Raw genomic sequence first — 24,624 nt, forward strand, 5'->3', positions numbered from 1 at the left:
ATAACTTTTATCAGATGCTGCTGCGATAGATTCTAAATTCCTACAACCCTCTAATGGGAAAAACTGTGGGCAGATGGAATGAAGGGTGATAATAACAAAAATAATAGTAATATTCGGACACAAATGAAACCTGTGATCTGACAGTGATCAGAGCTACTTAACTTGATGAGCCAAAAAAAATTGCTGCTGCTCAGTCACTTCTGTTGTGTAAGATGGTAACATCATTATATCACTGAGTATAGCACATTCATTCCTGATCTCCCTTACAAAACCAGTTATAATAATATCACACAGAGAAGTCTCCAAACGGTATTAATTTTCAAGACTGATAAAAATAATGGAACAATTAGCACAATTATAAATTAAACTAAAATATTCCATATTAGCAAAAACTGAGGTGTCCAAATGTGCTAGCATCATGTTCAGATTAAATTGTACTTCACTGCACTAAAAAGTGGTCTATTCCTTTTCTAGTGTTTTGAATGTGTAAACATATTTGCCATACACAGGCTGCTATTCTGTTTTATTCAAGGGAACTGAAATTTCAGAAGATGATTTGGAAGGAAATGAAATTGCACCAGAGATTAGTACATCAGTGTTTGGGGCTGCTACTCCCAGGATTTCCTGCATTTTTGAGAGTAAGTTTATGCTTTCATGTTGTGTTACATTAGAATATTCAAAAAATCATGATGAGAGCAGGCCATTCAGCCCAACAAAGCTTACCAATTTATTTACCAATTTCTCCAAAATAATTTCAAGTGTTATTTTGAATGTCCTTATAGTTCTAATGTCTACCACACAACTCGGTAATGAATGCCATGTTTCTATGGTTGTCTGTGTTAAGAAAAACCAAGGTTTATGTGAAAATTTACCCTTAACTGTGTTCCTGTGTTCTTCTTAAACTCATTTTCAAGTAACAACCTGGATCCAATGTACTAAATCCTTTCATAATTTTAAAAGCTTCAGCCATGTCACCTCTTATCTCTGTTTACTTAAACTGAAAAGTTTTAACACCCCACAACTGATACCTGCCGTCCTGGAATCAGCTTAGTCGCTGTTCTCTGGACATTTTCTAGAGCTACTAAGTCTCTTTTGTAGCCTGGAGACCAAAGTGCACATTGTTCTCTAGTTGAGTCCTTACCAATGGTTTTACGAAGCTTACGCATCACCTCTTTAGAGTTGTTCTCCACCTATTGTGCTATATAATCTAACATTCTCTTTGCCTTCTTAATGGCATCTGAATGCTGCCCGGAGGTTGATAATGTTGAGTCCACCATGACTGTTATGTCCCATTGAATATTAAAATCTAATATTTATTCTGCCTACATGTAATACTTACATTAAATTTTATCAGTAATAATTCAACTAATGTTAGATTATCAACCATTCCACCTAGCTTAGTATCATTTGCAAACTTAACTAGCGTGTTATTTATATTCCAATCCAGATAATTTACTTATATTATAAATAGCACCATCCCTAGCACTGACCTCTGAGGGATACCACTTTTAACATCACCTAATTCAGGTTTTTAATACCATAACCCTTTGCTTTCTGTGTTTTAGCTAATTTTGCACCCATCTACACACTACATGTTGAATTCCTACTTCTTTTAGTTAAATTCTCATATGACAGATTGAGTGTTAATCAAATCCTTTTGGAAAATCAAAATAAATAATACTAATAATACTGTAATAATATAATAATATTTACCTCTCTGATCGTATGCTGTTAAACATTTAGTTTAATTGTGGTATAACCTGCTTACTCAAAACATACAGCAGCAGCACTTTGACATCATGTTACATCTCATTCTTTCTGGACTAGGTTCAAGTTGCCATTTACTGACACAAATCTGAGCAGCATACAGTATTCCAAAGAATAAATAACAAATCTGGCCAAAGAAAAGTTAAAATGTACGGTGCATATATTTTCCATTTCTTTTGAACTGCAATGGTTCAAAAGTCTCTTGTTATTTGTTTAATATGTTTTAATTTGTCTTAAACAACAGACATTTGTTTATTTAATTTTCTCTCCCGTTAGAATAGGTACTATGATTCCTTTTGTAAACTGCCTTCTGCATTATAAATGCTACTTAATTTGAAATAGGTACACTCAAGCTAATAATAATACTTTTCTACCTTGTTACTGTGCAATTAAACCATATTATTCTGTCTGCTTTATTGTAGTTTTAACTCCATTAGTTCATCTCTCTATTATAAAAAAAAATCTTGGGACGAGACAAGACTTTTTTTCCTGTAACGAAACGTGATCTTTTGAAGAGAGACAGAGCGACACTTTCATGTCCTGCGAGATGGTCTAGTCACGTCATACTTACAACCTTTGGAAGCAAGTTCCATCATCCAACCTCTAGGTTGTTGGAATGCTTTTGGCAGACACACTTCCTGTGCTCTCATCTCTTAAAAATTTGGGGCCGGAAAAAAGACAAAGTAGAACGTCGTAAAGAATTCAGAAACATTGGCGCAATACACATGCACAGCAGGTTAAAGATAATGGAACTGGGAAAATTCAAAAGTCTAAAAAAAATGAGAGTAAAGATCGTATTAGTGCAAAAAAAAAAGAAAATATTACTCGGTGAAATAACGGAACAGCGAAAAGAGATCGAATAGTGTTTGAGGATGTCTGGGGGAGAAGAAAGAAAGGCAGTGAAACAAAAGAACAGCTTCTGTATAGGCTTGTAAATGTTCGAAGCACTGCACAAAATGCGTTTAAGAGGGGTTTCGGAGGAGCTACTGCATCTCCTTGGGGTTCGTTCAGCTATCCTCTTCACAATGGCGGGGGGGAGGGAGGATTGGGGCGTTGGCTGGGGTTGGCGAGCCAAGCGAGCAGGGGGCAAAGCCCCCCAGTTGTATTAATGAAAATGCTATGTTTTTCACTAAAGTCATATAACACCTGGTAATTTGTGGCTATACTTACACAAAATACGGTTTGTCGATTATGTTTAAAATATTGTGGGACAATGTGGTGGCAGTGGTTAGCTCTTCTGGCCTCAGGAGAATAGGTTGAAACCGAAAGCTCAATCCATTTGTAAAAAAGTGATGGTTTTTCTTCTGCCTACGTAGGTTTTCCTCAACACACTTCACTTGTTTCTTTTTTTTTTGCTAGTGACACATGTGCTAAGTAGATTGACCTCTTTAATGTGGCCTAGTGTCCTAAATTTTGATTCGTTCTAATATTTACTGAGACTGAGTTGGCACATAAAATAAGATTGATGCAGAAAATGAATAGAGTTGCTTAGTGCAAGAACATTAAAAACAACACTTCAGAAATGTTGAGGTTCTAGCTAGGAAAATCCTGCTAAATAACCTTTGGCAAAATAAAAAGGTGAAAGATAAAAGATGAATATTTTTTCCTCTGGCTGTAGTATAAGAAGAAGTTCTCAAAGGTTGGTCATTCAGATGACAACCACTTTCTGTTTGAGTTGTCCTTTTAGTAGAGTCAGAGGCAGTGGAGGAGTTAAGGGTGGAAGAGAAGTGGTTCTCACTGGCCTTTGGGTGGTACTTCCTACCTCTCAAGGAGGGAAGCAGAGGAGATGCCAGTGACTATGCTACACTCCTTTCTTTCCCACCTGTGCACTCTTCAAACAGCCCCTGTAAGGCTCACCTGACTCAGTTATTTGACAACAGAGATAATATTCATTACTAGTTCTTAAAATATTTTATGTTTCCTCTTCTTTGCAATTTTCTGTAGGACCTTTTCTGTATCACCTTAGAGTCTATGTTTATCAGGCAAGAAACCTTATGGCTCTGGACAAAGGAAGTTTCTCAGGTAAGCATATGTGATATACTGTAGTAAACATTTAATGTGTTTAAATTTTGTACAAGGTTGCTCTACACCACATCTCATTGTTAACATTTTTAAACTTCAGTGCAAATCTACTTGCGTTTAAGCCCCTCTGTTTAGCACTGCTTACACTCTGAACTGCTTACTGTGTTTAATTCTTTGTGCATTTTAATAATTTAGATAGACAGATGATGTGAAAGGCGCTATATAGCGCCCGACCCGGCACAGACTGAGACAGAGGCACGTACTTCAATAAAGACTCTTATTACTCTTCAGCCGTGGGGCACGCCTTCCCCGTGTCCCACAGGCCCAACACAGTCCCAAAAGCACTTCAATATATCACAACTAACACTCTCTCTCTCTCTCTCTCTTTCTCCCTCCCTTTACCAACACTCCTCCTCAGGCTTATTCCTCCTCCTCCCGACTCTGGCTCTCTCGAGTGGTGGTGGCTGGCCTTTTTTATACCCCACCCGGAAGCGTTCCAGGTGCTTGATTACCTGGTCCTAATTGAACTTCCGGGTGGGGCTGATGAGTCATGCAGCTCCCCCTATCGGCCACCCGAGCCCCCAACCAGGCTGTGGAGGACTCCATCTCCCATGGAGCCCTGCGCCAGGTTGGGGAATCATCGTCCACCAGGGAGGCTGCCACCAAGCGTCCCGGGGGAGGTATTGAGCTGCCCATGGTGGCTCCCCCGGAACAGATGCAGCAGGGGCGTCCCTGCCGGGCATGGGACCCGGCTGTCCTTCACAATAGATAGATAGATAGATAGATAGATAGATAGATAGATAGATAGATAGATAGATAGATAGATAGATAGATAGATAGATAGATAGATAGATAGATAGATAGATAGATAGATAGATAGATACTTTATTAATCCCAAGGGGAAATTCACAATTATTTAATGCAGTTCAGGGTTGTTCTGGCAACACTGGGGCAAGAACATCTTTGAGGATATAGGTGGAAAATCCAAATGGACACAAGGAGAGCATGCATACATCACACAGACAACAACTGGATATGGAATTCAAATCCAGGAAACCGAATCTGTGAAGCAAAAGTGCTAATAATCATGCCACCCTTTTCATCCCTGACTCTTCAAATATTCCATTCATCCATTTTTAAATCTAGTTATTCTAGATCACAGTCGTAGGGCCTAGAATCTATCCCAGTATCCCAGTATCATTTAATATAAGACAGTGTTCAGCTCTCAACCAGGTTCCTGCCTATTGCAGTGTACAATTGTGCTTACACCCACAGGCAAATGTAAAGTCAATCAGTCCAGAATGTGGCAGGAACATCAGAGACAGACATATGAAGGGACATGGAGAACTCCATTCAGACAGTTAGCAGGCCAGCATTTAATCCAAGTCTCCTGAAAGTGTAAGACAGCTGCACTAACCATTGCCATGCTTTGCCACCTTTAATTAGTGACTCTCAGTCTTCTTTGCTAGATGCACTATACTTTATTTTAACATTGTCAGTGTTGTACTTTTTATATTAGATTTTTAAAAAACCCTTAAAGATTTGTCTCACCATGAAAGTTACTGTTTAAAATATATTTAATTGACTTATGTTACTACAAAAAATAATTCCATTAAATACAAAGTATGATTTTAATTATGCAAGCCTTCTGAATCAATATGAACTGATATCACAATCTTTTCTCTGTAAATATTGCAATCGGTACCCTATATCTATGTGAGTGTTTCTCTTTCAGATCCTTATGCCCATGTGTCATTTCTTCATCGGAGCAAAACTACAGAGATAATAAACAAAACACTAAACCCAACATGGGACCAGACCTTGATCTTTGATGATATTGATATCTATGTGAATCCTGAGGGTTTGGCTCAAAATCCACCAAATATTGTCTTTGAACTGTTTGATTCTGACATAATTGTACGTGAGTTCAATTAAAATATTTAACTATATTTAAAGTTTCAAAATGACTGAAAATAAAGCGAATGACATATTGTATTTTATCTTTGACAATGACCTAAACATTAGGTGCCATGACCTGCTAACTTCTTCTTCTTCGTTCGGCTGCTTCCGTTAGAGGTTGCCACAGCAGATCATCTTCTTTCATATCTTTCTGTCCTCTGCATCTTGTTCTGTTACACCCATCACCTGCATGTCCTCTCTCACCACATCTATAAACCTTCGCTTAGGCCTTCCTCTTTTCCTCTTCCCTGGCAGGTCTATCCTCAACATCCTTCTCCCAATATACCCAGCATCTCTCCTCTGCATATGTCCAAACCAACGCAATCTCACCTCTCTGACTTTGTCTCCCAACCGTCCATCTTGAGATGACCCTCTAATGTAATCATTTCTAATCCTATCCATCCTCATCACACCCAGTGCAAATCTTAGCATCTTTAACTCTGCCACCTCCAGCTCTGTCTCCTGCTTTCTGGTCAGTGCCACCGTCTCCAACCCATATAACATACTGGTCTCACTACAGTCCTGTAGACCTTCCCTTTCTCTCTTGCTAATACCCATCTGTCACAAATCACTCCTGTCACTCTTCTCCACCCATTCCACCCTGCCTGCACTCTCTTTTTCACCTCTCTTCCACAATCCCTATTACTCTGTACTGTTGATCCCAAGTATTTAAACTCATCCACCTTCACCAACTCTACTCCCTGCATCCTCAGCATTCTACTGACCTCCCTCTCATTTACACATATGTATTCTGTCTTGTTCCTACTGAACTTCATTCCTCTCCTCTCTACAGCATATCTCCACCTCTCCAGGGTCTCCTCAACCTGCTCCCTACTATCGCTACAGATCACAATGTCATCAGCAAACATCATAGTCCACGGGGACTCCTGTCTAATCTTGTCTATCAACCTGTCCATCACCATTGCAAATAAGTAAGGGCTCAGAGCCAATCCCTGATGTAATCCCACCTCCAACTTGGATGCATCCATCACTCCTACCGCAGACCTCACCACTGTCACACTTCCCTCGTACATATCCTGTACAACTCTTACGTACTTCTCTGCCACTCGCAACTTCCTCATACAATACCACAGCTCCTTTCGAGGCACCCTGTCATTTGCTTTCTCCAGGTCCACAAAGATGCAATGCAAATCCTTCTGGCCTTCTCTAAACTTCTCCATCAACATCCTCAGAGCAAACATTGCATCTGTGGTGCTCTTTCTTGGCATGAAACCATACTGCTGCTTACTAATCGTCACCTCACTTCTTAACGTAGCTTCCACTACTCTTTCCCATAACTTCATGCTGTGGCTCATCAATTTTATTCCCCTGTAGTTACTGCAGTCCTGCACATCCCCCTTATTCTTAAATATTGGCACCAGTACACTTCTTCTCCACTCCTTAGGCATCCTCTCACTTTCCAAGATTCCATTAAACAATCTGGTTAAAAACTCCACTGCCATCTCTCCTAAACACCTCCATGCTTCCATAGGTATGTCATCTGGACCAACGGCCTTTCCATTTTTCATCCTCTTCATAGCTGTCCTTACTTCCTCCTTGCTAATCCGTTGCACTTCCTGATTCACAGTCTCCACATCATCCAGCCTCTTCTCTCTCTCGTTCTCTTCATTCATCAGCCTCTCAAAGTACTCTTTCCATCTGCTCAACACACTCTCCTCGCTTGTGAGTACATTTCCATCTTTATCCTTTATCACCCTAACCTGCTGCACATCTTTCCCAGCTTGGTCCCTCTGTCTAGCCAATCGGTGCAGGTCCTTTTCTCCCTCCTTAGTGTCCAACCTCTCCTACAACTCATCATACGCCTTTTCTTTAGCCTTCACCTCCTCTCTCTTCACCTTGCACCTTATCTCCTTGTACTCTTGTCTACTTTCTGCATCTCTCTGACTATCCCACTTCTTCTTTGCCATCCTCTTCCTCTCTATACTCTCTTGTATTTCCTCATTCCACCACCAGGTTTCCTTTTCCTCCTTCCTCTTTCCAGATGTCACGCCAAGCACCCTTCTTGCTGTCACCCTTACTACATCTGCTGTAGTTTCCTAGCTGTCTGGTATCTCTTCACTGCCACCCAGTGCCTGTCTCACCTTTTCCCTAAACTCAACCTTGCAGTCTTCCTTTTTCAACTTCCATCATTTGATCCTTGGCTGCCCTCACTCTCTTCCTCTTCTTGATCTCCAACGTCATCCTACAGACCACCATCCTATGCTACTTAACTACACTTTCCCCTGCCACCACTTTGCAGTCTTCAATCTCCTTCAGATCAACTCTTCTGCATAGGATGTAATCTACCTGTGTGCATCTTTCTCCACTCTTGTACGTAACCCTATGTTCCTCCCTCTTCTTAAAATATGTCTTCAACACAGCCATGTCCATCCTTTTGGCAAAATCCACTATCCTCTGACCTTCTTCATTCCTCTCCTTGACACCATACCTACCCATCACCTCCTCGTCTCCACTGTTCCCTTCATCCACATGCCCATTGAAATCCACTCTAATCACCACTTTCTGTCCCTTGGGTACACTTTTCATCACTTCATCCAACTCACTCCAAAAATCTTCTTTCTCACTCATTGCACATCCAACTTGTGGTGCATATGCACTAACAACATTCATCATCACACCTCCAATTTCCAGCTTCATAATCATTACTCTGCCTGACACTCTTTTCACCTCCAAAACACTCTGTTCCTTCAGAATAACTCCTACCCTATTTCACCTCCCATCTACACCATGATAGAACAATTTGAATCCATCTCCAATCCACCTGGCCTTACTCCCCTTCCATTTAGTTTCTTGCATACACAATATATCAACCTTCCTTCATATTTGCTAACTCTCTCCCCTTACCAGTCATATTGCCAGCATTCAAAGTTCCTATCCTCAGTTCCACTCTCTTTACTTTCCTCCTCTCCTCCTGCCTCCGGACACGTCTCGCCCCTCTTCTTCTTCTTCGGCCAACAGTAGCCAAATTTCCGCCAGCACTCTGTTGGCTAGCAGTACTGGTGGCGGTCGTTGTTAACCCGGGGCTCAACCAATCCGGTATGGAAATTTATATTGTTGTCCGCATATTGATTTGGCAAAATTTTACACTGGATGCCCTTCCTGATGTAACTCTCACCATTTATCCAGGCTTGGGACCGGCTTGAAGAAACACACTGGTTTGTGCATCCCCTGTGGCTGGGTTCATGACCTGCTAACTACAGGTCCTAAATTCCAAGTATTAGAAAATGAAGAAATGTTCTTTAGGGAAAATATGGAATAGCTAATTCATCTATATGTCTAGCTATTCATCCATTATCAAACCCAGTTTATCCAGTTTATGGTGCGTTAGGGGCCAGGGCCCCACCTATCTGCATCAGACACAAGGCAAGGACCCACCACAGATAGGGCCTGTATTTCTAAGGGCTTGTAAATATGCTAATAATTTTGTGTTTATTGACAACATCAAAAGTAATTGTTACAAGATTATGTAAGTATGTCCTGAATTTGTTTATAAAATTAAATGAATGACTTTCTAAAGTAATGCTCATCATCATAGTCAGGAGGTTATTATAATACAAGTGTAAACCGAAACGTAAACACAATTTGAAAATTACATGATAATTGCAATGGATGGAAATGACAAAATACAACTGGTTTGCAGTGGCTTATGGGTAGTCCGAACACACATAGTGCAGCACTCTGCCACTAGTCTAGTTGAAGCCAAGGTCAATTGAACATGGTCACTCCGCTGCAGCATTGCACCATTGTTGACCAACACCCCATAGTGATATTTTTTTGGGCAGAGTGAGTGAAACCTTCTGAAAAACCTTCTGAAATTCACCAAAGGATGTTGACTTGTGCAGATCAGTAAACTGTTTGGGTACCCATCTTGTGCAAACTTTATGGTATCCCAAGTCATCAAGCACTATAGTATGTGCAGGTCCATAGCTGATTTCCATATTTGCAATAACAGTAGAGAATGTAATCCATCAGTCTTCTCTGATGAAGCCACTTGCCAGATGATGTGAGTTGGTGCTCACAATGTTGATAGCTGACCAGATCCAGCTTCATCGGTTACACTTCTTCCCACTTTAAACCCATTCATCAACTTTTCATTGAGTCATGCTGTTTTCACTTCCATACTGAGTTAATATCCTTCAGTGAATTTCAGCAGGTTTTACTCTCTCTGTCCAAAGAAATCTCACTCAGGCACATTATTCAACAGTAGTGCAATCCCACAGTAGATCGTCCATGTTTGTTTGACCATAGCTTCAACTAGACTAATGGCAGAGCGCTGCTCTTTGCATGTTCGAACTACCCTTAAGCTATCATGAATGTGTTGTATTGCATCAGCTTCTATCCATTGCATTTTCCTTGTGATTTTCAAATTGCCTTTACTTTTTGACTTACACTCATAATATCCCCCTAACGATGAGCATTACTTAGAAAGGTCATTCATTAGATTTTCCTATCAAATTCAAGACGAACTTATATACTCTTGTAACAATTACTTTTGATGTTGCTAGCTGCTCTCTATATAGAACACTTATTGTATATGGTCCTGTAGTAATAAACACAATTATTACTGCTTTTATTTTTTGATTTACCCACATACACATTTAAGATAATTTCTTTTCACATTGTTAGGTAACTTTTAATATCAACTGTGAAAGGCAATGTGTCACAGGTGTCTGGTCACACTTATGGGTAATCTAACTTAGACACCATTAAAATATCCGACTACACCACCCAGTTTTATTAAGAGACTGGGAACTCCTGAAATTTACCAGTAATAGCACACAGGTTTCTTTAAATTGGGCGGTGAGTAAACACACAATGAAAGACACAACAGTAATTTCAGAAAAAGGCAACAGTAAGTTCTATTGTACAAGACAATATAAGGTACATTAAAAAGATAAACAAACATAACAGAACCTAAACATATCAGGAATTAATTTCCTTTTTTTTAAAAGGAAAAATACACAGTCCACACTCTAAAAGTCCGTAAAAACAAGAATCGGAGGATACAACCTTTAGTGGTACAGAGTCCAGTTTGGGCACTGTGTTACCCCAACACTTAATTGTTCATGGATGCACTCTGTTCCCCGGCAGAAGTTGTGTCAAATTGTTGACTCCCTGTCAGCGTCTCTTCGTTGTTCCTTCCACTCTGGGCTCCTTGTGTGGCTGGGACCTAGGCACGCCTCATTCCTCGTCTGTCAGCTTCGCTTGGTCCTCTCAAGTGGCTTCCCTCTTTCGCTGGACCCACAACTGGCGTCTCCTTGTGGAGCTGTCTCTTCCTCCCTGGAAGTAAATGTTGCCGTCCTTGTGCCTCACGTCGTGCCAGCCAGGTACCCTTGTCTACCTGCGAGCCCCTGTGCCCTGTCCGAGTGTCTTGGCAGCGTTTCCTGTGGACTCTCCCTCCTGCCTTCTGCTGGCCAGCAGTTTATATTTACTTCAGCCCCTGCTGTTGTCAGTCCTGGACAAACAGTTTAATCAATGGCACTTCTAAATTGCCTGGGTTTAACAATTAATAAAAACACAAGTTAACAAAATGTATGGTTACCAAACATTAATAAGTACAGACAGCCTTTTAACTTCTCACCCCCCAGTCCCAACAGTGGGTGCCTAATGGAACCACCCAGTGCACAAAAAAAAAATGTAAAAGTGTCCCCCTCTGACAAATGTCTTATGACCTGTTTATTGAATACCTTGCAGCAGACAGAATCATGCAACAAACATTACTTTTACACAATACATAAGTAGTAATTACAAATATTTCTTTCTTTTTCAGGGAAAAGATGAGCCCTTAGGTAGAACTGTATGTCTGCCTTTAGTAAAACTCACCCCTGAAGCAGATGTGACACCAAAGCTCCTCTGGTATCCAGTGATTCGAGCAGAAAAGAAACGTGGGGAGGTCCTAGTAGCTGCTGAACTTATTCTGAAAGATAAGGTTTTATATCAGTCGTGTTTACTAGTTTATCTTACACATCTTACAAAAATATGAAACTATTTCAATAGGCTACAAAATGTCTAAGAGTTTGTGCCTCTGGTTATTTTCATGCATGTATTTACCACTAATGTACTTATCATTAAGTTGAAAGAAAAAAACATCTTTGTCACAGCCTTCCTCTCTAATTAATTTTATGGTGGTGTAGAAACAAGTAAAAATACAACTAATGTGTTGTGATTAACACACAACAAAAATGGGAAGAAAGGTTGTGGCCTCCAGAACAGAGCTAATAAGCAGGCCAGACTCCCCACTAGCCTGCCCAGGTAAGGATCACTCCTAGGCAGGCTGATTTCCTACTCCAGTGGCTGGCTTTGGCCTATACCAGGCCAAATGGACTTTGGGTTAAAAAGTTTGAAAATATAACTAATGTTCACAAAATATATTTCCAACTCAACCACATGGAGGATGACAGTAAACCTCCACTGGGGATGAAAGTGTAAATAAAGAATCTCTATGAATAAAGGATTTATTATAAAAAGGGAAAATACAAAACAAAAGCTCAAAAGAGCCAAACAAGGTAAAAAGGAGTTGTTTAAAAAAGGTAATCCACAGTAACTAAGTTCCAAAACATTATCCAGAAATCAGAATCCAAAAAAGCAGAAGCAAAAGAGTCAAAAAGCCAATAAGCACCAAAAGCTTGCAACAACAAAACATGGAAAAACTCACCAATGACCAGTGCATACAATGTAACAGAGGGACTGCTTCTTTTTTGTGTTTATGGTGGTCTGCATACCACATTAAAGGTGCATTACTGCCACCTAATATACTGCAGCATGAGCTAGGAATGACCAATTCAGATTCTGACACTCAGCCCTGTTTTGACTATAAATGTAATTATTGCACTACTTACCTTGTATACCTTATCAGTCCAACTCCCTTTTAATTTCCCATTTTTTTTTTAAACATGTCTGCTATTTCTACACTGTATTTGGGACAAATCACATGTACTCCTGTTCCTGGGACCAAATGTACTATTCACATGTACTATTATCATGCTTTCCCATAAGTATTAATGTAGAATACAATATAGTATGTTGAGCCTCAGCCTTGTCAACAACAAATCTTCCTTAATGTTCATATACCTCAGACATGTCTCTTGCACTGACCTACACAATCCATGATACCACCTACCCCTTCTACTTTGATCCCATGTCTTCTTCCATTTCTTAATTCCAGCCCTCTTATAATAGACTTCACTTTCAAAATATATAACAAATAATATGCCTCCAGTAACAAATCTTGTCAACTGTTTTTGAACTGATTTTAAACTCTGAAGCACTAAAGCTGAATTTGCATATACTGTATTACAACTCTTCTACCCACTGCAATCCAATAATTATTGCTGTCATTTACATCAAATATACTGATGGACCTTCACTCAGTCTTTTCCCTATATTTATACAAAAAAAGGAAAAAAAGACAATCCTTATTTTACACCTAACTGGATCTTAGAGGGACTGTATTCCCCTTCAGGCTTTATAGAACTGGGAGCAGGCCCTCAATAGAGACTGATAGTTCATTCTGCCTCTTGGGAATCCACCCACAAAATACAAGGGACATGACAGGACAAACATACACACATAGAAATCAAACAATTAACAAAACTGACAAAAATACATACCGGTAATTATACAAAGAATACTTTTACTTAATTAAAAATGGCTGAAAAGAGATAAAAAAGGGAATTTACTTAAATATAAGCCGTTTGGTTGGCTGTGGCTTAAACTTAACAAAATGGATATTCCATTATGAATAATTGTATTCTGTTTCTGATTATCTTCTTTCCAACAGTAACCATGCATAGTTTGGTAGTATGTGTGACATACTGCCAAAATATGGCATTGTATTCTTAGTTCACTGAATAGTCTAATGTAAGCCGAGCATCACTTATTGACTTGCACAATTTTTTTTAATATGTGGAAAGTGTTCTAGTAGAAATGATGTAAATAGATACTATGAATTTTTGCAAAGCATTTACAATTTTGCCTTGAGTATCCTTATTTTTTTATTCTTACTCAAATGCATTTTTTAGAATAATTAAACTCAAAGTGTGTGAACTAATGGTTTTATTTTCTCAACAGCCAGATGGATCAAACCTACCTATCATTCCACCAAAAAGAGCAGCAAAAGTCTTTATGGTGCCTCAAGGAATCAGACCTGTGGTGCAGCTAACAGCAATAGAGGCAAGGCCAATGCATATGCATGTACAGGAACTGCTGCGACCTTGTAAATAAATGTATTTGTGAACAAGGTCATTTCATGTTCAAATTCAATTTTTTTGTTATGTTTGCATAGTACAATAAAATGCCTCTCTGCTTGTAGTATTCCAGTATGTCATCCTCAAAATAGTTACTGTAGTAAAATATAAAAAAATAGATGACAAAAGGCAACATATTTCAAATGCTAGTGGTGCTGTGCCACTTTTCAGAATGAAGAAAGGACAAAAGTGATTATGCAGAATCGCTGAAATTGGTAATATTGTCCTTAATAAGGCATTGTGTGTTTTATGTGTCTTGAAAAGAAGATGGTTCTGAGTAAGTAAGAATACTGTATATCACTTCCACCATATTCTGTAGTGTACTGTGATCTGGGGCTTAGCAGATAGTATATCAGAATGCTATGCAGCCTTTGAGGACAAACTTCAGTGTGTATCAGTAGACATTAGTACACACAGTAGATATATACGAGGTGAGACACAAAAATAACCGGACTGGACTTGGGGCTTTCCTGGAAAACCATCTGGAGGTCGGCCGGACATGAATCATAGAACTATATCCCCTCCTACATGCCCTCTCAAACTGCCGACCAGCTAGGTATATCCTGTGAATATCCCAAACAATCGATACACCAGTTGCTGCGATAATGTAGGGTGAAAAAATCAAACAGCAAATCAACATCAAATTTCTCACATATTTTCTTTTCTGTAAAGCAGTTTTTGACTTACAAAAACATTCCTGTCCTCGATCATCCTCCCTATTTGCCGATTTAGCTCCCTGTGATTTTTTTTTAAATCTTATTGAATTTACTAAAATCAAATAACTCTCCATACACATAACTTGAGTTTTACAAAAAGAAAAAAAAGAAAAAGAGAGCTACGCCAGCAGTGTAAAACTTTATGCTAGTAAAGACAAATGAATAGAAAATATAATAAATGAATAAAGATAAATGGAGTAAAAGAGGGGAGAGAACCTGCTTCCTCAATTTAAATGCTTATTCTAAAATGTTATTGATTAGATCCTGCCAGGTTTTGAAAAACTTTTGTACAGGTCCTTTAAGTGCGAATTTGATTTTTTCCAGTTTCAAATAGTATATAACATCAGTTACCCACTGACTTAAAAGAGGAGAATTAGGATTCTTCCAGTTTAGCAAAATAAGTCTGCGTGCCAATAGTATAGTAAAGGCAATCACAGTTTGTTTGTCCTTCTCCACTTTAAGCCCATCTGGAAGAACACCTAACACAGCTGTTAGTGGGTTAGGAGGGATTTTGACACCGAGGCTGTCTGAAAGGCACTTACAATTTTTGACCAGAATGATGTTAATTTGGTGCAGGCCCAAAACATGTGACCCAGTGAGACCAGAGCTTGATTGCAGCGTTTGCAGGTTGGATCTTGCCCTGGAAACATTTTGGACAATTTTAAATAAGAGAGATACACTCAATATATAATTTTAAGTTGAATAACAGGTGTCAAAGATTGGAAGCTAAGTGTCTGCCTTTAATAAATCCAGTTTGGTCTTGTGATATTACCGAAGGCAGCACTTTCTCCATCCTTCTAGCTAGGACTTTGGAGAGTGTCTTAACATCATTATTCAGAAGTGAGATTCGGTCTGTACGATGCACATTTTAATAAGTCCTTATTTTGTTTAGGAAAGACAGTAATTAATGCTTGGCAAAAAGTTTGAGGTAGAATTTTATTTTCTCTATCTTCTGTAAATGTTGCTAATAGAAGGGCAGCTAGATGAGTTGAGAATTACTTATAAAATTCAGCAGGAAAGCCATCAGGGCCTGCTAATTTACCACTCTGGAGTGAGTTTAAAGCATCTATTTTTACTTGTTCCCGAAATTCAAAAGTGACCTGCAGAGAACACATTTTTCTTCAATGGATGAAGTGAAGACAAAAATGGCAAGTCTGTTGAAGAACCTCAAGCAAGAAGACTTCCAGCACTGTTTCAATCAATGGAAGATAAATATATATATATACTTTTACCAATCCGGTTATTTTTGTGTCTCACCTTGTATAGCATGCCCTCTCAACACCAGTCCTTTTTGATTTAAAATTCAAGTTATTTTCTTCTGTTACTTTTCTTTTTTTGTCTTTTGTTATTTATCTCAATTCCCCTGAATATTCTTAGTTTACATTTTGTGTAGTGTTTGTATCTTTACTCCTCTTCCTTACTCCAGTTCATATCATTTAAAGTGCTTATAGTTGCTTAAATTAATTAATTTAAAAAATGAAATTTTGGTCCAAGTGGTTTTAGGGTTCATCATACCAGTCCCTTGTAGATGTAAATGTGATGAGACATATTTTCCAGATACAAGATATAGGATGCCAAGGTCCAGTTGTTTTGATGTGTGTTTATTTTTAAATTTTCCTAACACCTTTTTGAGTTTTTCACCTTTGTTCTCCCATTTAGTATTTTGAATGCTGAATTTAGTTTTGTTGATCAGGCTGTCAATGGTGGAGTTGGAGCAAGATTTGGTGAACATTAAGTGCAAAGGGGGCAAGGTACCTCTTTGATGTGCTTGTGTTAAGGATCAGAATTAAAGAAATGATATTGCTAGTTTGCACATATTGGAGTCTGTAAATTAAGAAATCCAAAATCCAGCTTAAGGTGGTGGCACTAACTCCCATGTCTGGGAGCTTGGTGATACTGTTAAGTTTTAATGGTAAAATAGTGTAAGTGTTGAGTTGTTTTACATAAATAATACACTAGTATAGCACCAAGGACACCAAAAATATGGCATTGTTTGTTGATCAGTTTCTATGTTATGCTAGTGCAAGGTGGTCCAGATTATCTGGAATATTCTGTTTAACAGCATTTCATTACAATAGGATTTCCTGAGTGCCACTAGACTGCTGTAATTGAGATTACCCACTTTTGTTTGTTTTTTTTCTAATCTAACAAGGTTGAAATGGGGTATATATTTACTAGCCCCTTTATTCATTTCTTGTATATTAGTTATTAACAAAAATAAAGAAAATAGTGAAATAACTTAATACATAATATGACATGCTATGAACAATTATTGCAGTATATTAGTCACTATGTAGGTTCATTAATTAGCACTAAGATAATACATAAATATTCAATTTCATAATAACCATTTTATATGGATCTGATTTGAACAGGATGTAGCATTGAATGTGTGATTGTCAGTATTCTGTCAGCATAATTCCATTTTAAGAAAATAATAAAATTAAATATACAAGAAAAAATAGAAACGATGGTAAAAGTGTAGACACTGGGGAATCAGAATATGGAAAACATTTTTTCAAGAATCACTGAAGAGGGTATTTGGGTTATGTGCTTAATTTAAAGTTTAGATGGACCATAGTAACTGAAAATACCTTGCCATTCTCTGCACTCTGAAGACATTCACCTATTTTTCCACAATTTTGGCCTACATGTATTATCTTCTTGACTTACAGATTCTGCCTTGGGGTTTGCGAAATATGAAAAGCTTCCAGCTTGCTGCAGTGTCTTCACCAAGTCTCATTGTTGAATGTGGTGGTGAGATTGCCCAAACTGCAGTTATCAAAAATATGAAGAAAAATCCCAACTTTCTAGGCTGTGTTCTCTTCATGAAAGTGGTAATTAATGCTGTCACAAAATGTTGTTTTGCTAATTGCTGTATTTTGCCACACTGACAAGTAAATGTTTTTTGCATTGAAAATGTAGCTAAGACAAACTGTTGTACTCAACAAATAATAGTATAATAGCACCCTATAATAAGTACAGTGTAAAATTGCAAATTGCTGCCAAGTAATATGGCTGTTAATATTTTGCATAACAATGTAACAAGAAACTGAGAAACACAAAACTCTCTTTACTTGAAAAATCTCTTCACTCATCGGTGATTTCAACCCTTTTAGCTTCTGCCAAAAGAGGAAATTTACACGCCTCCCATGGTGATCAAAGTGATTGATCACCGACAGTTTGGACGAAAACCTATTGTGGGACAATGTACAATTGACTCACTAGAAGAGTACCGTTGTGACCCATATGCTGCCAGAGCTGAAGATACAAAGAGTGTCAAAGGTACCATACAAACAAGTATTGATTATAATAAAAGATACTTATTCAAACTACTTTTAATTCCTTTTTATAACATACGACAGATTCATAGTACAAGTATTCTCATATACATGTATACTTTATAAATATTTATAAATAGCTTTATATATAATACACTGCCGTGGCTGTTCATTTGTCTGTTCAGGATTTTAAATCACCTGTAGCTCACAAACCGTTTGACCTGTTGACCTGAAATTTGGTACACATATACTACATGACATCTACTATCTGCTTTTGGGGTGATGACCTCCAAGGTTATTCCTCCTTTTATTTTTATTTTATTTTATATAATAGCACAATCAAGTTATTTGATCAGGGCAGGAAATTAATCAGCAATCTTGTAATTCAGGGTCCATTTCCTTATCCACTCTACCACATTGCCTGTGCAACTGAACACAAATCACCCATCTAGAGAGTCAAACTCTGGTCTCCTACGTAACAGGCTGGAACACTCACTACTCTACTAACAAGCAGTGTACAAAATATTTAAGAATGTGTGTTGTCTCCTGAAAATCAAAAAGATTTTTCTAGTTTGTGTGTAGGAGTAGGGCGTTGTACTGTGTTAGCCATTATGGATGCAATGAGAAGTCAAACAAAATGACACCTTTTATTTGCTAACTGACTGTCGAGGCAACTCGGGACACTTTTATCTTGCCTGAAGAAGGGTCCTCAGCTGCCTCAAAAGCTTGCATATTGTAATCTTTCTAGTTAGTCAATAAAAGGTGTTGTTTTGCTTGACTTATCATTGAATCGTTTGTGTGAAAATTGACTGTTGAATATTAGATTAACTTCTCATAATCCAGAAATATAACATTCCTTGAATTAATTTTCTGAGATAGACTAATATAACTGTGGCCCTGGTGCTGCCGTATTTAGGTACTACTCTTTTTTTTGTCTTCATAAAATGAATAATCACAAGTATTCTTCTTATAGTAGGTCAAATAGCTGATCCAGGAGATTTTGTCATTGATATTGAGAATGAAAAACCTCTGCTTGATACACAGGTAACTGCTAAAGCACATTACACTACTTTCAATAGATCATAAATTTTGTTATATTTAACAATATGGTGTATAAAACTATTAATCACAGCTGTAGCAATGATTCTAAGTATTGTCTTGACCTATGGAGGCATCTGCAGCTTGTATATTTTAGACAATGAAGCCTTATTATGCTGTTCTGAACTAGATAGATAGATAGATAGATAGATAGATAGATAGATAGATAGAGATAGATAGATAGATAGATAGATAGATAGATAGATAGATAGATAGATAGATAGATAGATACTTTATTAATCCCAAGGGGAAATTCACATACTCTAGCAGCACCTTACTGATACAAAAAAACAATACTAAATTAAAAATTGATAATAATGCAGGTAAAAACAGACAATAACTTTGTATAATGTTAATGTTTACACCCCCGGATGGAACTGAAGAGTCGCATAGTTTGGGGGAGGAACGATCTCCTCAGTCTGTCAGTGGAGCAGGACAGTGACAGCAGTCTGTCGCTGAAGCTGCTCTTCTGTCAGGAGATAACACTGTTTAGTGGATGTAGTGGATTTTCCATAATTGATAGGAGCCTGATGAGCACCCGTCGCTCTGCCACAGATGTCAAACTGTCCAGCTCCATGCCAACAATAGAGCCTGCCTTCCTCACCAGTTTGTCCAGACGTGAGGCGTCTTTCTTCTTAATGCTGCCTCCCCAGCACACCACCGTGTAGAACAGGCATGTGCAACCTACGGTACTGATTTTATACGGCCCGCGACGACTTTTCCAAATATCATTGAATCTGGCCCATTAACCCTCTTGGTGATGCCTGTTTGTTCTTGTGGTATTGTTGGATTATTTTTGATAGTATGATGCGGCCAGTGCTTTCTGAAGTACAGTACTTTATATTGTGCTTCCCCCTCTTTTACGGCACGTCCGGAACTGTCGCACGTTTAAAGTGTGCAAGAGCTCGTAGTCACGTAGTCGTTGACTCTGCTGCATCTCTCTGCTCTGCTGTCGTGTGTAGCATAGCGCAGTCTTTTCATGGTTTTTGCTAGTGCTGTACCTATCTGCATGTTGTTTCGAGTTTCACGCTATATCGGCCTACATTTCAATACTTACAAATACTTGTGAATTTTTGATCAAACCCTAATTAAGATGGCTTCAACAAAGAAGAGAAAAGTGGACGCTGAGAGTCGTACATTTCAAGAGAAATGGACTGACGATTATTTTTTTATAATGCAGAAAGAAAAACCTCTTTGTTTGATATGCTTGGAAAGTATTTCAGTTTTAAAGGAATACAATTTAAAAAGACACTACAATACAAAACACGCTAATTACAACAGTTACAAAGGTAAACTAAGAACAGATAAGATACAAAATTTGAAAAAATGTGTATCGGCACAACAGATGTTATTCCGCAAACATACTGATGTAGCTGACAATATTGTTCGTGCAAGTTTTATTGTTAGCGAAAAAATTGCGAAGCACTCAAAACCATATTCTGAAGGCGAGTTTGTCAAGGAATGCCTTACTGCAGTCACGAATGTTCTGTGTCCAGAGAAAAGCCATGAAATGGAAAAGATAAGTCTTTCTCGTTGGACAATAACCTGACGAATCGACGAAATGGCCAGTGACATAAAATTAAGCATTAAAAATATTGCATCAAAATTTGAAGCATTTTCCATTGCTCTTGATGAGAGTACAGACTCCAACGATACCGCTCAATTGGCTATATTTATTCGCGGAGTTGACGCTAGCTTCAATTGTACGGAAGAATTGCTTGCTCTCCAACCAATGAAGAATACAACAAGGGGTGAAGACATTTTCCAGGAAGTAAAAACTGTTTTTACTGTATTTGATTTAAAGTGGGAAAAGTTATGCGGAATATTCACCGATGGAGCTCCATCGATGATTGGACCAAACATCGGAGTTGTTGCCCAAATAAAAACCGAATTATCAAGTAACAAAATCAGTACCGAAGATTTGTCGGTATTGCATTGCATTATACACCAGCAAAACTTATGTGCAAAATCAGTTAAATTTGCACATGTGATGGGCACAATAACTGCATGTATAAACTTCATTAAATCCAGGGCGCTAAATCACCGCCAATTTCAAGAATTTCTGGCTGATGTTCTTTCTGATCATGAAGATCTTACATTTTATTGTGAAGTGCGTTGGCTTAGCAAGGGAAAAATGTTGAAACGTTTTTATGATTTGAGAAATAAGGTATCTCTTTTCATGGACATGAAAGGAAAACCTATTCCTGAGCTAGAAAACAAACCCTGGCTGTGTGATCTTGCATTTCTTGTCGACCTAACAACACATCTAAATGAACTTAATGCTAAATTACAAACTCAGGGACAAATGATTCATGAGCTTTATGGACACATAAAATCATTTCAAAATAAGCTTTGACTCTGGGAAAGCCAATTAAAGGAAGGCAATACTTATCATTTTCCCACACTTGCGAACCACGAAGATTTTGATTGTGAATCGTTTGCGAATGAATTAAATTCATTGAGTGGAGAATTCAACACTAGGTTCCGTGATTTTAAAAATCAAGAAGCAAACTTGCAAATTTTCTCTTGTCCATTTGATGTTGATGTCGAACTAGCTCCACTTTCATTGCAAATGGAATTAATTGAACTACAAGAGAACCTTGTCCTGAAATCAAAATTCAATGATATTGAATTACTTGACTTTTATAAAAACTATTTCCCACGTGACAAGTTTCCAAAGCTCACAGCTTTTGCTCAGAAAAGAATGACTCTATTTGGCAGCACCTATAAATGCGAGCAACTTTTTTCAAGGATGAACTTCGTAAAATCCAAAACCAGGACGCGAATTACTGATGAGCACCTAGAAAACACGTTGCGAGTTTCCACGTCCACAATATCTCCTAATATTGATAAGCTTGTGACCACCATGCAATCTCAATCGTCGCATTAATAAAGAGTTTTTATTAAATAATATATTAATAAATATTTGTTGTTTTTTTTTTGGCCTTCTTGCATTTTCGATTTTCAGAAATACATATATATCCTGAAGTACTCCGGCCCGCGTAATCTTTCTACTTTCTAATCCGGCCCATAGTCCTGTCAAGGTTGCACATGCCTGGTGTAGAAGATGGCGCGCGCCACAACTGTCTGATAGAACATCTGCAGCATCTTATTGCAGATGTTGAAGGACGCCAGCCTTCTAAGGAAGTATAACCGGCTCTGTCCTTTCTTACACAGAGCATCAGTATTGGCAGTCCAGTCTAATTTATCATCCAGCTGCACTCCCAGGTATTTATAGGTCTGCACCCTCTGCACACAGTCACCTCTGATGATCACGGGGTCCATGAGGGGTCTGGGCCTCCTAAAATCCACCACCAGCTCCTTGGTTTTGCTGGTGTTCAGGTGTAGGTGGTTTGAGTCGCACCATTTAACAAAATCATTGATTAGGTCCCTATACTCTCCTGTTCTGAACTAGATAGATATATAGATAGACAGATAGATAGACTTAATGAAAACTTTACAGAAACTCGAGAGAAAATGAAGAAGAAAATATATACACATGTACCTCAGGTTTACATTTAGAGGCATTAATATTTGAATACAGCGGGCCGAATTGGCTGTGTACACAAAAGGAACATACTATAAGATCCAAAGGTTAAGAACAATAGCCCTAAAACCCTGGATGGGCCATAATGGTCGAGGGTTTTCATTACACACTTCTTTCACAGTTTTGAGCTGCTTTAAGGTATTTGTGCTTTTTGTTCAATTGTTTATGTCCATGAGAAATAAAAAATATCCCATGCTAAGTTGTTTGATAATACATTTAGAAATCCTGTCTACAATATAGTTAAGATACTGTATATTTGCATAGTTATTGTAAAAGCTGGTCTCTTCTCCAGTCCTGTTGTTTTTAAAGTAAAATGGTGCAGTAATTGATCTTTACCAAGTTATTACTGTAACTTTTTAATATTGCTTCCGTCTGTTGTTTTAGAGGTTGGAAGTGAGGTGTTTGGTTGATAAAAAATACTTAGGCACACAACACTGGCAGCTCACATAGTATTATTAGCTTTTGTTTTATTCTTTTCCTTGTAAAAGCTTTATTTCTTTATACAATTTAAGATATCAGTTTACAGATATAGAAAACATAGATTGGTAATATAATGTAACCGAAATCCTGCATATCAAAAAAAACCAATAATATAATGTAACCGAAATCCTGCATATCAAAAAAAAACAAACCTATTTAGTATTTATCCAAATGCAGCATGATTTTTTTCTACCAAAAATGTTTGTAGTGTGGAAAAAACGAACATTTTCCTTTCATTCTATTGTATAACTATTGAATCTTGTGCTTTCCTTTCCTTAGGCTTTTGTTATGATAAAAAAATATTTTGCATTGCAACTGCTATGCATTAGAATTGGAAAAAGGCCAAAGAGGTACCTGTGTCTGGAGGCTTCTTTTGATTAACCTGATCAGGTTGTTTTGATCTGATTATGATTATACATCTTTCAAAATGTGTTAGGATTTTGAGGGAGCTTGGCATGTTTTACAACACTTTCCTGTGCATTTTTTGGGGTCTTGATTTTTGTCTGGGTGACAATATTAATGACAATTAATAGCAGGTTGGTTCAGGATTTACCTGTATGCCATAATAATACAAATTCTTCCAGCAACCTCCTGGGTGATATTGTTATTTAATAAAGATTCTAGAATAGAAATAATGATATGTTAACTTATTACTACTTTGCAAAATTTGCACTCTGCACTATATTAATTTATTCCTTTTCATTTCTTTCTTTGTCATTACAAATATAAATTAATCCTGTCAGCAGAAAGTAGAAATGGTAAGTTGTTTTTTTTCTTTCCTTCCAAATATAAGTAATCAATTTTGAGAATGTGACTAAAATGAATATGAGTATGGCACTGTAATGTAGGCAAATCACATCAGCATGCATATCAGAAATAACACTAATGGTTGGGTAGTCAAACATGAAACTGTCATGGGACGATGGATTTAGGTCAGTTATCAAAAATATCTAATGAATGGTGATGCTTCTTTTGATAAACTAAACAGGCTATTGATAAAGGGGACAATGAGAGTTGACATCATTTGTGCAGACAGCTCATTACAATAGTTGTCTCTAAACGTAATATCTAAGTATTCACATATCATTATACCTTGTCATGAAGAATGACATACCAGCCAAACGGTTTTCACTCCTGCCAACAGACAATAAGGTATGGCTGCTGTGAGGTAAAGAGCACAACCACACAAGACTGGAAAACATCACAAGGTCTAAAACATCCCAGCTCATTTTCCTGTTCTTGTTCCTGTTCATGCAGTAGGTCCATCTTGCTGGGGATCAATATTATATGCTTTTAGTTGTGTAAGTTATTTGTCAAATGCATATTGATTCCCTTAATGCCAGAAGTTCTTTGCTTTCATTGAGCAAATGAGCTTTTTTAGTGGAATATGGCCTATGTTATATGGCTAGTAAAATATTGTAATATTAAATTGAGCATAATGCCAGGTATTCCCCAGTCATAAGACTTCAATCTGCTGTAATTCAGCA

At 37.9% G+C, this 24,624-nt stretch overlaps 1 protein-coding gene across 1 annotated transcript in view; it reads left to right on the forward strand.

The window, feature by feature from the left end:
* LOC114645588 (myoferlin-like) overlaps nt 1-24,624 on the forward strand; it is a 131,710-nt gene that overhangs the window by 77,937 nt on the left and 29,149 nt on the right. Inside the window, exons 26-33 of the mRNA XM_051922601.1 lie at nt 533-638; nt 3,712-3,789; nt 5,525-5,706; nt 11,540-11,698; nt 13,840-13,941; nt 17,407-17,568; nt 17,851-18,016; nt 18,986-19,068. Of these exons, the coding sequence (XP_051778561.1) occupies nt 533-638; nt 3,712-3,789; nt 5,525-5,706; nt 11,540-11,698; nt 13,840-13,941; nt 17,407-17,568; nt 17,851-18,016; nt 18,986-19,068 (1,038 nt within the window). The remainder of the gene's footprint in view (nt 1-532; nt 639-3,711; nt 3,790-5,524; nt 5,707-11,539; nt 11,699-13,839; nt 13,942-17,406; nt 17,569-17,850; nt 18,017-18,985; nt 19,069-24,624) is intronic.

The sequence above is a fragment of the Erpetoichthys calabaricus genome, chromosome 2 (assembly GCF_900747795.2).
Source record: "Erpetoichthys calabaricus chromosome 2, fErpCal1.3, whole genome shotgun sequence".
NCBI classification, from domain to species: Eukaryota; Metazoa; Chordata; class Cladistia; order Polypteriformes; family Polypteridae; genus Erpetoichthys; species Erpetoichthys calabaricus.